General features: G+C 37.2%; 3 protein-coding genes across 5 annotated transcripts in view; 2 read left to right on the forward strand and 1 right to left on the reverse strand.

Annotated features, from left to right (window-relative positions):
• LOC134669937 (GATOR2 complex protein WDR24) overlaps window positions 1–5,650 on the forward strand; it is a 35,087-nt gene extending 29,437 nt beyond the window's left edge. Inside the window, exons 16-17 of the mRNA XM_063527555.1 lie at window positions 4,247–4,420; window positions 4,642–5,650. Coding sequence (XP_063383625.1) covers window positions 4,247–4,420; window positions 4,642–4,770 — 303 coding nt within the window. The 3' untranslated portion in view covers window positions 4,771–5,650. The remainder of the gene's footprint in view (window positions 1–4,246; window positions 4,421–4,641) is intronic.
• The window catches only part of LOC134669938 (mucin-3A-like), a 208,873-nt gene that overhangs the window by 160,026 nt on the left and 33,893 nt on the right, over window positions 1–14,954 (forward strand). The window lies entirely within an intron of this gene.
• LOC134669936 (ras-related protein Ral-a) overlaps window positions 5,644–14,954 on the reverse strand; it is a 38,199-nt gene continuing 28,888 nt past the window's right edge. For 2 of the 3 annotated variants that reach the window (XM_063527554.1, XM_063527552.1), the window contains exon 6: window positions 5,644–6,480. In XM_063527554.1, coding sequence (XP_063383624.1) covers window positions 6,361–6,480 — 120 coding nt within the window. In that variant the 3' untranslated portion in view covers window positions 5,644–6,360. Of the gene's footprint in view, window positions 6,481–7,120; window positions 13,532–14,954 lie in introns of those variants that run through there. The other variant, XM_063527553.1, reaches the window with a different exon arrangement.

The following is a 14,954-nucleotide window of genomic DNA, read 5'->3' on the forward strand; positions in this document are numbered from 1 at the left end:
GCGCATGCGCGCGGATCACCTATCTACCTATCTCTCTCTAATTAGGGAACCTCTCTTTCCTCGGCCCTCTGGCACTTATTTATTTATTTTATAAATACATTTTATTAAACTTACAAGTCTTATAAGCTATCCTACCTAATCTATTCTTATTAGGCTCTAGCCTATCTTAGTAAACTTATTGGAAAGGCGCAAAGTGTGTGTCGCCCTCGGCGACCCACACTTTGCCCCCCTCGTTAAGCAGAGCTACGTAATGAAAAGACAATAGGGTAATATTTTATTATTCACAAATTTCGAACTTAATCTAAATTATCACTTAATGAATTTACTTATCTAATTACATTGATGACTGGGACGCGCGTCGTGTACAATGAACTTAATAAATAATACATTCTATAATTTTATAATTTTAACTACACAAATAAAAACATTTAAAATATTTCATCTAAACGTTAGCGGTGAAAAGGTCTACTCAAACACGCGTAGTTATATTTTTTTAATTGTTATGGCGGTAAAGTTGAAAAATATTCATTCTGTTTTATTGGATTTATGGTGCGTTGTTGATTTTTTGACTTTAATATGAGTTCCGACGAAATAATGAAATTAATATTAATTGTAATCGTAGGTGTTGGAATTGGTAGCGGAAGCAGAATTGATTCTAAATAACTTGCTGCCTCTGCCGCCAAGTCAAAGACGAAGTATGTATATGGTAGCTTATGGCAATTTTATTATTAGAGAAACTAAGAAAAATGGCTTACAGTTTATTAGAAACAGTTTTGTGGCATATTTTAAATGAATGTAACTACAAATTCGTCAACACTGTGGAAATTATCGGGGGGCACGGCAGTGCCCCCGCCAAGTCGAGCGCGAAGCAACACTGCCGTACCATCCTTTACTGGAACCATTTCGCCGCATTTTCAGGCCCCTATTTGAGAACCTCTGGATAAGACCAGAACGCAGAAATTTTGGTCATCCAGTAAGCTATAATCACATACTTAAAATCCAAAATTTCAAGTCTGTAGGTCATTTAGTTCCGAAGTTAAGCGAAAGCAAAGTTTCGCATTTATGAAACTCACTCATGATCATCAGAATAGAACTAGTACTTCCCATAAACTCAGAGAGCTGAAATTTGGTACAGAGTTAGGGTTTAATGGCCACATAAAGGGAAAACCTAAAAATATTGCAATATCAGTCACGTTTTAAAGATCTAAGAACTGCATAAGTAAGTTTGTAATCCCATATAAATATATGATATTACAAAGTTACTGTCGCCGTTCCTACAAATAGTAGGTAAAGTAAAGTAAGGGTACACTACGATGTACGATGTGAGTATGAATGAAGATATGTTTAGTTATGATATGTATATACATAGTATGGGTATGAGTACCCGAAAAGAAGGACTGCCTACAAAAAGAGATGAGATCCCATCAAAAACATTACATGTAAAAAGGTGCAAGTCTCGCAACGCTTTTACTACAAAAAAGTTTTGAGAGGTAATGTGAAACCAAGTCGGTTATTTTAATCAGTGCCAGGGGGTGTTAAAACCGTATCAATAAGATATCTTTAATTTCTAATACGTATAATGACTTGGCCATCGCACGGCTGCATAATGACAAAAGGATCATCGTCACCTATTAAAAATAATTCTAATTGAACATAACGCTAGCGCTAATTGCAGTTTGAGCATTACACATATTTACGAGTACGGTACGAGTAAAGCATTATGTGCGATTGCCAAGTCATTATATGATGATTAGTGACGGATTACTGATTATTAATTAATTATTAGATTTAATGAATGGGCAATACGAAAAACTGTTGCTACTGTACAAAAATCAGAACCGGAAAAAAAGAAAAGAAAGATTTTCAATAATAAAAAAACTACTCCTAAAAAGAAAAAAAATGTGTTAAATAAGAAAATCTAATAAAATAAAACAATATGCCCACGTTTCTACAAAAAAAAGTGAAATCCCAACAAAAACATTCTGTAAAAAACTAGCCAAGTCTCGATGGAGCTGCTTTGTTTATCTCTAAAAAGTAATGAAATCTAGACAAAGTCGTGCCAAGACTAAGGTTCCTTACTGCGATTTCTTTATTATTATAGTTAATGTTGTGTGACTTGGCCGTTGAAGGGTACACAAGGGTACAAAACCAGGTGCTCCATGACACCATTGCACCAATCTGCCATTGCACCAAAAAGAAGTGTTTGTTTCAGGCTCGCCCATACATAAGTATTATTGAAATACGCAGCTTTATCAAGCCTACAATTGACTGGTTATTGAATCAACGTTTTCCAAGTGGCAATTTTCCATCGTCAATGGGTAGCGGTTCTGGCGACAGATTGGTGCAATGGTGTCATGGAGCACCTGGTTTTGTACCCTTGTGTACCCTTCAACGGCCAAGTCACACAACATTAACTATAATAATAAAGAAATCGCAGTAAGGAACCTTAGTCTTGGCACGACTTTGTCTAGATTTCATTACTTTTTAGAGATAAACAAAGCAGCTCCATCGAGACTTGGCTAGTTTTTTACAGAATGTTTTTGGTGGGATACTTATTTACTCCATGCATAAAGCAACGATGTATGTGAAACATGATATCAACATGAAAGACTATGTAAACTTATGTGACGAAAACGACAGTCAGACGGATACAAGGCGAAAAAATCAAAGATACATGAAAATATACGGGTAGTAAAAATACACGACTCGTGTAAAACATACGCGTGAAAATGATATAGGTACGTGTTGGTTATATTTTGGGTGTAAATAGTTTACTTTTTTTTTCTATAAATAAAACTTGGGTTTCGTGGATTTTTTATTTTATTTATTTCATTGTATGTTTGAGAAAAGCACTATACATACCTCGGCGGGAAATGGGGTTGCCCGCGCTCAGACCTATCCGGCCTCGCTTCGCTCGGCCGTCTATATGTCTTCGGCCGGCAACCCCTTTCGTCCCGGCCTCTGTAGTAATGTACTATTACTGTTTATTTTATTTTATTGTTATTTGTGAACAACTCTTGCGGGCTTACAGGTGACCTCAAAACGCTCACAAAATAATATCAAATATCAAATATCTTTATTTTGCATAAAATACTTATGGTACAAAAGTAATATAACATAAAATACAAATACAAATACAAATATCTTTATTCAGTAATAAAGGACACAATTTTAGCTTACATTTTAGTTCACAACTATAATTATAGTTTAATAACCTTGTCACTAACCCCTCCTACTTACTTAATTACTTACTTACCTAACCGTAACATAAACACCCCCTGTAGATTTACCCCTAAAATATGGCCATGTGATAAGTAATAAACCATAGAATTACGTGCATCAAGTTTCAATCGTTAGAATATTAGATGGAATTATGAATGAAATATGCGTCTGAAGAGGACATCAGTACTACAAGGTATTTCTTTTTATTTTCTGTGTTTTGTAATGAAAAATGAGGCTTATACTAGGCAATAGGCATACGGCTAGTCACAACCTTAGCCGCTAAGTGCAAAGATAATAATGAGTGTAATGACATAGATACCGCACAGTTCAGTGACCAACCCTAACCCCTAAGTCGTTAGAATAAGGTCTACAATTGGTCAGTTAACTGCACTAGTATTAAAGGTTACAATAAAATATATAACATTTTATGATTTTTATAAATGAAGTAAGCTACATCTGTTCTGTTCCCCGTACTAGTATGAAACTGTATCACGGTGGAAACAGGAAAAAAATTACCATACATTTTGGATTGGTCCTTCGAACCGGATAGCGTTGATCCTTAGAATTGGTCCTTCTAACCGGATAGCGTTGATGCTTAAAATTTGGTCCTTCGAACCGGATAGCGTTAAATCTGAAAACCGGATGGCGTTATCACATTCACTGCCCCCGATGCACATGTGCGTTCACCGTCATACAAGTTTGTTCCTAGGCCACGCCCTCTGGCAGTGAATGCGTTATCCTTAGAATTGGTCCTTCTATCCGGATAGAGTTGATCCTTCGAACAGGATAGCGTTGATGTTTAAAATTTGGTCCTACGAACCGGATTGCGTTGATCCTGAAAACCGGATGGCGTAATCCTTAGAATTGGTTCTACGAACCGGATAGCGTATATACTCTGAATTGGTCCGTCGAACCGGATAGCGTTCATTCTGCGTGCTGGTCTCTTGAACCGATTATATTGTGTTGACATCGAGTGTCACTTCTCAACTTTTTTGCGTCTTATGTAACTCATTCGTGCCTACAGGTGATCCGTTGCGCGTGGCTAGGCTCCGTTCGCGCACTTTCCCAACAGTCCACCAGTATAGCGGTGTGCTGCGGCCGCTGCGCGCGCCGCACAAGACCGCACCAGCCCTGCGACCGATGTCATGCGAGAGGGAAGGCGCGATCTGCACCCGATCTTTGTGCAGTGTGCCACCAGGTGAGACAGCAGCACAGTTTGTCTCGCTCCCCCAGCAGCCCACTAGCATCTCGTCGTGCTGCGGCCACTGCGCTCGCCCTACGAGGCCGCATCAACCTTGAGAGAGAATCTTTGAACACCTGTGTGTGCGTGGGGATTTTCTTCAGGCCGTAGTCATCTTTCTGAATATATCATCTATTTCAGTTTACAATTAATATCTATTACTTCTTTCGTGTTCGCAGGTGGTCCGCGGACTATACGCATGGTGCCAAGGTTGCGCGCACGGCGGACATTTAGCACACATGCGTCGCTGGATGGAGACACACCGCCTCTGTCCCGCGGGCTGCGGGCACCAGTGTCAGCTGGGCTGAACTGTACTAGATTAACCATGGGAATTAAAGAAATATATGAGTGGCCTAACTAGGCGTAGGCCTAGCGGCCCCTTTTCCCACGGCCTCGCACAATGGGGGCCTCGAGCGAGCCAATTTATATTATTATCTTGGGAATACCATAGACTAATAATACTAGACCGGCAATCCCCTTGACATGCGCGTAAACAACGCTGCTTATCCTCGTAGACGACATCTACCGTCAAGTAGCGGATTTATCAGTACCGGTACTTGATACTAGATGTATCAATCAGTCATGATTAAACTTGGTGCTATTATTACATAATTTTAGTCAACCCATTACATTGTGGAGACATAGGCATGCTTCAAAATTAACTCTCATCTCTTTGGCACGAGCTGTTTTCAGACGTTGATTTTGGACTAGTCACATCCTAGTCTAGCTTTATTAATTGTATGTATTTTCTATTTACATGTGTAAATAATTAGCGGCAGAAGGCAGTTGTAGAATAACCGTGATTTCATCATTGAATTTTTGTTAATGGAAAAATTGTAAGGTCAGCTTGGGAAATTTGCAACTATGGGGCAAATGCAACTACTCTAAAAATACAAAGTGAGTCTAAACTAAAGGCTAGAGCCACTTACATTTTTGGCACAGTTTTGCCAGTTATAAAAGAGAGTTTACCCATGGGTCTCTGTATATAGACTTATTTTTTTTATTTTTAGAAAAGTTTCATTTGTCTCATAGTTGCAATTGCCCCGGCTAACCTTAAATAAGATCACATCGCAGTCATAATATATAAATAAATAAGTAAGAAAAGACGTAAATAAATGTTTTAAAAATGTCAATTATTTGTACATACTTTTATAAAGGAATAAATAAATCATACGACAATGTTCATAATTTGTTTTATTAACATATTTACACTTTTTATATAAAATTGCTCTAACATTCTTGCCATTGACTGATTTATCAAATAATTATGTAAAACATAATGTACAAAAATATAATCGCGAATCTGACATACTTATTTAATAGTAATAATGATTAAGTCTTAAAAAAAATTATCCAAATCGTTAACTTTCGTCAATGTCCACAGAAAAGCCGTTTCCCTGAACTTTTTTGACCCTACTGCGTTGAGCGTTGGCTTTTCTGTATGGGATGTGACAAACTGTTTTCAAAAAGTAATAATCAGGAGTGAAAATAGCTAAGCGAGAATCGTAATTACTTTAGTTAGAAAATTCTTCACATGCTATAGGGTGGTATTCTATCTATCCAATTTGTTTGTCCAATGTGTATTGCATCCCTAATTTTGCTTATTGAGAGAGTGAGACGCAATGACGTTGGACAATGAAACTGGACAGGTGGAATACCACCTTTAAAAATGAAACTGTGTCAAGATCATTTCAAAATTTTCGCCGCTTAGCTAGTTCTAGTGCAGACTGAACTCAGAGGCAAATGTCGAGAGTCAGACCAAGGTAACTCGGCAGCGATTTTGATAGCACAGACTGTGCAAGTGTTATTTAAACGTTGTATTTTCATAGAAGTTTGACGTTTAAGATAACACTTGCATAGTCTGAATATCGGACCGGACTGGAGATGTTTCGTGGGACTCAACAGATGACACAACATTGTTTATGGCAGGCGCAATTCCTCCTGGATCGTGGCTGTGGTAGCTCTTCCTCGATCCCCGCTTTCTGCCGCGACAGGTCCCGAATCAGAGTCAAGAATACCTGTGGGTTAAACAACGAAGCAAATTCAAATATTTTTGTCTGCGAGGCCTAAATGTTTTGAAGAAAACTGGAAGGTAGAAGACCCATCTGGTACCTATAGTCTTAAATTGTCCCGAGGATTTAAAGGTAATGTTCTCAAACGCGGCTTCCATGTTTTTTAAATTTCCGTTCACTGCTTGAGAAGTTGAGTTCGAAACATTTAAAATTAATAGATATACATATTTGCTCACATTACACACCAAGCTCCAGTTCCTCTCGCGTTGTCAATATTACATAAGCTGCACAACACAAACACATTTATCAGAGCACCCAAATCACACGTAAGCTTCCAAGGAGAAACCAGGCGTCGGCTATAATAATAGCATGGCCGGGTGCAAGGAGCGGGCACCATTGTAGGTGAAATGCGCCGCATGCGTCCGCGCCAGTTAGCGTAACTCATACTATTTTTCGTTAATCCGCTCACCCGCTCCGTGCAACCGCGCCACCTAGCGGACGCCCAAACAATTTCCAATTATTATAATACGAGACAATCACTATCATAGAGGCAGGGGGCAAGTGCCCCTTGATGGAAAATCTTCCAAGTCTTGTTGGAGCCATATTTTAGTGAAATGTCTGAGGAAAAGTAAAATAACAGACGGAGTATTGCAAATCTGTATATTTCTGCTGTCTTTTCATCCATTACATCGTGCGTGCCATACAAGTATAACAACTTACTCTACCTACGCTAGCTATAGCTATAGGAAATCGCACAACAGACGCCAGGACCGCGCTTACTTAAGCCTGCACAACACTCATACATATGAGGACATTTTCTGTGTTTTCATCAAATATTTATATACGAACTATTCTGCCAGTCAATCGCGGCAAAAAAGTGGAATTTAGCGCTTTAACTTACGTTCATATCCCAGAGGACCTACCACCAACATTGAAAAATCGAAAAACGTTATCTACCTCTCTGTCGCTCAGGCGGTGTCTGTTAGAGGCGAAGATAGAGTTAGTCCAAGAAAAGTCTGCAACTATTTTGATAGCACATGCAGTGCAACTGTTATTTTAAACGACTAACTTCTATAAAATTATGACGTATAAATAAGACTTGCACTGCGTGTAGTGCGTGTGCTATCCAAATCGTTGCAGACTTCTCTTGGTCTAACTCTAAAGATTTTAGATTTTTCAATATGGCGGTGTAGACCATCAGATACTAAAATCAGTCCGATGGGACAATTCTCTAACCAATCGTAATTTTGTACTTAAAATAACAGATCGGTCAAACAAATTGTGTTAATCGAACAATTATGGGATATAAAAACAGATAAAGATACCTATTAAGATAACTACATGAAAACTTAATACAGTTGTACAGATTCAACTCGTAAGAGCTGACTACATATGAGTATGAAAATATTAAGATTACGTTCCAACTCTTTCATCGAATGGCTTAATTAGTACCTTTACAATAATGATACCTTCCTGCATTTTACGGCTCATTTACAATGTATAGAATATAAAACAACAGGCATTATAATATCGATTAAGTATTGGCAGTAGCAGCGATCGTCAGGCGAATTGTCGTATTGTAATTTAAGTCATCGGGAAAGGAGCGTTGTATTAGACGCTTTTAACATAAGTTATTGTTAACTAAAGGTGAACTTATTTAAGTGTAAGGCCCGAGTGGACGCTCGAGTTGAGCGTGCAGCGGCACGGGGCGTGCGGCGTGCATGTTAAACAAATGCAAAAGTATAGGAGTGGCCTTAGTGCACGCTGCTCAAATCACTTGTGAGCCCGACGCCACGCTGCACGCCCGGCCGAATTAAGCTCCGCTCCGAGCGTCCACTCAGGCCTTACACTAAGGCTTATTACGCGAATATGTCCGCTTTAGTTTATAATAATTAGTAAAAATCGTGAAAGTTTCAAACAACATTAACACCAATCAGGTTAAAAAGTACCTTTTAATCATATTATGAAAAATATTGACGCATTAAAAGAGGACTGAAGACTAAGTATCTACCAGTCAACTTCAACCCTTAGACCACCAAAGAAATCTACTGACCAAAGTGCATTCGTGCATAGGCGTCGCGTTGAAAGGATTAACAAATTAGCAATAAGATAAAAACACTGTTTTCACTAAGTCTCTAGGTATTGGGTTTAACCAACTCTCCTTTCCCGGACCCTCATTATTGCTATAAATGCCTTCTGGCATCGAGTGGACGATCTTAAAGATAAACAGTAATGGCATTACAATATTCTTATACCCTCCCTCCCAAAACACTGGACCACAAACGTATTCCAAAGTTACATTACATTCCAAACACATATATGTTGTATATTGATGATACTCCCTTTTTCCTAAAGATAAACACGTTATTGCAACATAAGTGATAGTTAAAACGATTATTTTGCCATAATGAAACTGATTTTAACCGGTTCTTATAACAATAAAAACCGGTTTTGTACTACCCTTCAACACATCTTGGAAAGCGTTACGGCAGTATTTTGTGGGGAAGGGTCCAGTCTAGGGATTGCAATCCGGACTGGTTTTGAATCCGGCCGGATCCGGCCGGATTTTGGCCTCAATCCGGCGGATTCGGCCGGATTGGTATTGCGGATAAAAAATTCATCAAGTCACGTATTTTATCATGTTTTAGCGTTATATGCGAAGTTAAGGATATTTTTTAATGGATTAATAAAACGGGTGTCTTAACAGGAGACCTAGGCTATCCGAAACATGTCGCGCGAGTGACTAAAAACAAGTGAGTCTAAACCGTAAATTATTCAATGTTAGTATGTCTCACAACAGTTTAATTCGATGACGGCTGTTTTAAGTTTCAAAAATCAACGTTTTCATTACTTAACCACAAATAAAATCTTCTTTTTCTCTTAAAATATCTATAGCCCAACCCACATTTCCAACAAAAAGGTGCTCTCAATTCAACCATTTTAGTTTTAGCAAACAAAATCAATAAACATGTATACCTATATAAGTACATTTAGTAGCATAATAATAACAAAATAAAAAAAGAAAAAGAAAAATAAATAAAGAGAACAAAATAACATATAAATAATAATAATAAATAAATATCCTGCCCCGCTGCCGGCGGCACCCTAGGTTAGGTTTTTTATAATGTGTTTATAACTTTTTTTTATTGTTTTGTAAGTGTTTTTATATTTTACTTTTATATTCATATTATAATTAACCTAACTTAAGAAGAAAAATAAATAAAGAGAATAATAAATATTATAGGACATTTTTACACAAATTGACTAAGCCCCACGGTAAGCTCAAGAAAGCTTGTGTTGTTGGTACTCAGACAACGATATATAATATACAAATACTTAAAATTAAATACATAGAAAGCAACCATGACTCAGGAACAAATATCTGTGCTCATCACACAAATAATTGTCCTTACCGGGATTCGAAAACCCAGGATCGCGGCTCCACAGGCAGGATCACTACCCACTGGCTAGGTCAGACCGGTCGTCAAAAGTCAACATATATTTCTCTATTTAATTTTATAAATATTTATTCATTATATTTTAAATGCAGGTAACACTTATTATAAGTGGGCTAAAATGGTTTGTACAAAATAAAACGAAAGAACATGTACATTAAATTACAATGTAACAACACAATAAATTGAATATAAACCAATCCAGTACTTACGGTGCACGGAAATCTCACGACACATATTTCGTCGGCTAGAAGACTGGCGTCAACTAACAAACAAGTTATTGTGTTGCTGTTTGCGAGCGAGAAAATTCGAATACTGGCGAGAACTTTTAAATTTTAAGCTGTTATTTTATATTTTAGCGCTTTGATTCACTTTACCGGATCCGGTGATATTTGCCGGATCCGGTATCATGGAAAATGTGCCGGATCCGGCCGGATTACCGGATCCGCCGGACCGGATTGCAATCCCTAGTCCAGTCCATAGCATCAACGTTCGTTGATCCATTGCAAACACCCCAAGCAGGCGAACATACATACAAGTACACTAGCAATATCCTAACATACATTTTGTAATAAAATAACGTGACATTGACAATTCCAGCTCGGTTTTCGGATACTTCATTCATTATCATAAATGTGCACAAACAATGTAAACCGAGTAAGTAAAAAAACGGTAGTTTAAAGGAAAGTACTGCTTATTGAGTTGTATTTTATGTGGTAGGATTTGTAATATTCACACGATTTAACAATATCTAATTAACTGCGTACAACACTGTAAAGCAATCAAATCGGTCCGTTTGTATGAGAATTTACATATAAAGTGACGTATTTTCATTACTCTCAAGTGTAGTCTTTGTTAACAAATTGTCAAATCACGTGTTATACTAATGGCATTAAAATTGCATTGCTCGCTATAAAACATAGTTTGAGGACATTTATATATATGTATCTGAATGAAGTACATTAATTCGAATTCATACATTTCAATATCATATATTTCACTTAGCAGTCATCTAAGTAAATTTACAATTTTACACTGTATTTGGCAGGGATTGTAAAAACATCATCCTTATAATAATTAGTGTGAATACTTCAGGCGAAGGCGAGGTAAACACAAAAGTCTAGTTACTAGTAATTTAAGGATTTTATTAAAGCATTTTACAAAAAACTTAAAGCAATGTGTATACTATGTTTATGCTTAGTAGGACTTCTGTCTTAAGAAAATCATAGACATTGTTGGTCCATTTTTTTGTTAAATTCGTTGTTTTTCTAACTATTGCGTACCTCACCTACGCCTTATCGTCTCGTGAAGCTTTAATCTATTGATTACATAATTCATACTCTGTGAGCATTTTACACACTCGCCTCGACTAAGAATAAGCCTTATATTATTACATTTAAGGTTCAAATTGCATTGACACGTATTGAAAGTATAAAACAATTGAAATATTTGAATATTTCTAAGAGTTTTGACAGTTATCTAAACTGTCTTATATAACTTTGTCGAGGCAACATTCAGACACTCAATACATTTAGCACTTACAACATAGAAAATAAATACAAAACATATTTTAATAATACACTTGCTGTGTATGGTGATACAAAGGTACTATTGCAAGGCGTTTTCTATTTCTATGATATCTGTGAGTAATTTATTGTCTGCATAATCCCAACTTATCCCAAACTTTGCCATATTATAACACAATCAAAGACAATTTAAGTATGTTTTTGCCCGTAAAATACATATTTTACAAGCCTGACTGAAGATTATTTTGTGTATAAACATGGTACTATTAGTTACTCTGTGGTATAAATTCCTTTGATCGAGCTATATGCATACATTTCATCAGAATTGCCATTTTAATGATATCTAGTAGTGGAGATGAGCATTAAAAATCCATAATAATAATTTAAACATTATATAATTTACGCAAATAATTATTAATAATAGAAGAGGTGTGAAGTCTAAATAAATCGCAAAAAAAGGCCCGTACATTATGCGCTAACTGACTAACTCTGGTTATCAAAAGTTGGCAAACAAAATATGACATCGAAAAGTGCTATATAAACCCGACTATCAAACCTGGAGGCACGGTTTTTTGTTAATCTTTACATCTCTTCTAAAATCCATAATTCTTTAGTTTTTTACAATTTGAGTAAACCTAACCACGAGTTCAAAAAGCCAGCACCAATACGGGCGAGTGGACCAAGCCTTTGCATCTAGCACAGTCGATAATACACTTTATTACACGGGGACAGGGCTCAATATGGCCCGGACCAAATAATATCAATAGTGAAACCTTGAGTTGCATTTGTTTATTTTTATACCTTACATTTACAGGCTTAGGACTATGAAGTTCATTCTCGCAAAAAGTCAAGTCTATATGCAGTAATTGTTCTTTTTCATTTTTGACAAGTTGTGTTTATTTTTTTACAGAAACTGGTTTTTTAATGCAAGCCCCCTTTTGGAAATTTTGGATATATGTATGTCCATTTTTAGAAAATATATCTTTTGTTGAGTTATAAAGCCTGATTTCGGGGAAAACCTTTTAGAAAATTTACCTTCATAGTCCTAAGCGACAAAACCAGTGACGGCGGGAAGAACCAGATGTCTAACAAATCACACTTACACCAAATCTACTCAAACCAAACAATATTCACAAAACAGTTCTCTAACCTCATATATTTCCGTACATTTGGTAAGTGTGTAGCTAGCTTATAAAAATGTCAATGCAAAAGTACAAATATGCGTTCATTATGTTGACATAAAGCGATAAGTACCAGCGGAAAGCTCAGTCGAGTATTTAGGACTGTATTAACCCTAATAGAGGTTATGTCAACCTCCATTGATACCATCGCACAGTTGACTGACCATTTTAAACTTTATTACAAAGACAGAAGGTCTATTGATGCTCAGTTGTGTTGCTGTGGTAAAACTGAACTTTCAACTGGTAAACTTAGACAAAAAACGCATCGGTCGTTGCACGCTTGGTATGATATGGACCTTACGTAAGACTATACATGCTATGTGTATGTGTATACGCAGTTTTTTATTCCGTTTTCATGGTATTTTGATCAAAGTACTTAATAATAGTTTTAGGTCTTTTAAAAAGATAATTAAAATCACATAACTCAGGTTTTCAGTTGATGCTATAATTTTTCTAATTCCACGGATGGAATATGATTAAAATTAAAGTGATAGACAGAATAACCTATTAAATCAGTAAATTTAGCTTTTCGGAATATCTTAAAGTTAACGCTACAGGTATTCATATCTTGCATGACAAAGCGCACAAAATTATCTAACACCGATAATATTCCGAGAGTCATACGTCAGTTTAGCGTTTGTTTTCTAGCAAGTATTATTAACTGTCTGTAGAACTATTAGACGCCCTATACCTATACCAAACGTGCTCGCCCTCAGGTACTACCATTAACACAATCAGCTGGCCACAACGACCTTATTACCAGGCCACAAGGTCGACAGTTCCCTTAGAGGATGGCGCACTTGATCCTCTTCCTCTTCTTCTTGACCTCGTCGCCGCCGGCGCGCGAGTCGTCCGACTTGCGTGACCGGATCTCGCGCATCAGGTCGAAGAACACCTGGAAACGAGTACCAGGTTTACCGACACCGACAACACAACCAAGCCACGCACACAACCATACTTGGTACGAGTTTCTCGCATAAGGGCTGATTTAGACGGCGCGCGAACTCGCATGCGAATTTAGTTACATTGCGGACTGTTGGTGACGTCCAATTCAACCCACCGATCAAAAACCGCAATGTAATGAAACTCGCATGCGGGTTCTCGCATCGTCTAAATGAGCCCTAATGGCTCTCCTCTATACTATCGGCGATGAGAGACGATCACTGGCGGGCACGATAGTGTAGAGAGAGGGCATGCGCATCAGTTGACGTCTTTTGACAAAATCGTAGGCGAGTTTTTTTATATGAATGTAGACCGTCGTATAGTGTTATACAATTGTTTTTGAATAGTACGAGTAACTCGTGTCATAAAGCTGAACGATTTTAGTAAAATGGGAGGTTTTTAAATGAGATAAGGATGTTGAACCCCAAGTGGCCCCAAGTTTAATGTGTGTTGTTATTTTATGCGTAAAGGCAAAAACAATTTTAACCACGTGTACCTATACATACAAACAACATCAACAAACTCAGTACCGTTTAAGCGGCGCAAACAAATAAAACCCATTAGGTGCCCCGCCACCGGCCAAAATGACTGGTCAGACAGACCAAACTATAGGGAATAAATAACCTGCGGCAACTGTACTACCGCTTAAAATAGATCTAATAATACTTTGTATTTATTTTACTAGGTTTTTCTGTGACAAAAAACATTTCTTATTTATGATTTTTATGAAGTGACACGAAAATATTGTATTTATAGGTAGGTACTAATTTAATTTATTTATTTTTTAATTCTAATGTTCCTTTATGGAAAATGTGTATAGTTTTAATAAAAATAATCAAGAAAATTGTATAAATTAATCTATGACAAGATTGGATCACGTCGATAAGGCGAGGCCGATATGACAATAGGGGTCAACGAACTCATATTAGCCACTAATGACGATGTGCTGAATAATTTCGCAATAAATGACACGATGGTTTATTAGTGAGCAAGGACGTGGGACACGAATTTTTGGTGATATATAATAATATATATGTTAAGTAAGACATAGTAAGGCTGCCTTTACAGTTTCCTCTGAGGCGGAGATGAGGGGAGACGTGCGGGAATCAACCAATAGCGTTGAGAACCGCTCCGTTGGATTAGGGTGACTGCTATACTCGTAGTTATTGGCCACTACATAGTAATTGGCCGCTTTTATCAATTGGCTTGTTTCTTTCTTGTAATATCGGGATGCTCGATGGGGGTGTATTTGTAGCTGGTAATTAATTAATACCAAATACTGGGTCTGTTAACAATTATTTATTCTATTAAATGGTAAGAGAAACACCTTAGTCGTACACTGTCTATTCCCCAAGAGAGAGAGGGCGGGGGGGAAC

This window comes from Cydia fagiglandana, chromosome 13 (assembly GCF_963556715.1).
Source record: "Cydia fagiglandana chromosome 13, ilCydFagi1.1, whole genome shotgun sequence".
Taxonomy (NCBI): Eukaryota; Metazoa; Arthropoda; class Insecta; order Lepidoptera; family Tortricidae; genus Cydia; species Cydia fagiglandana.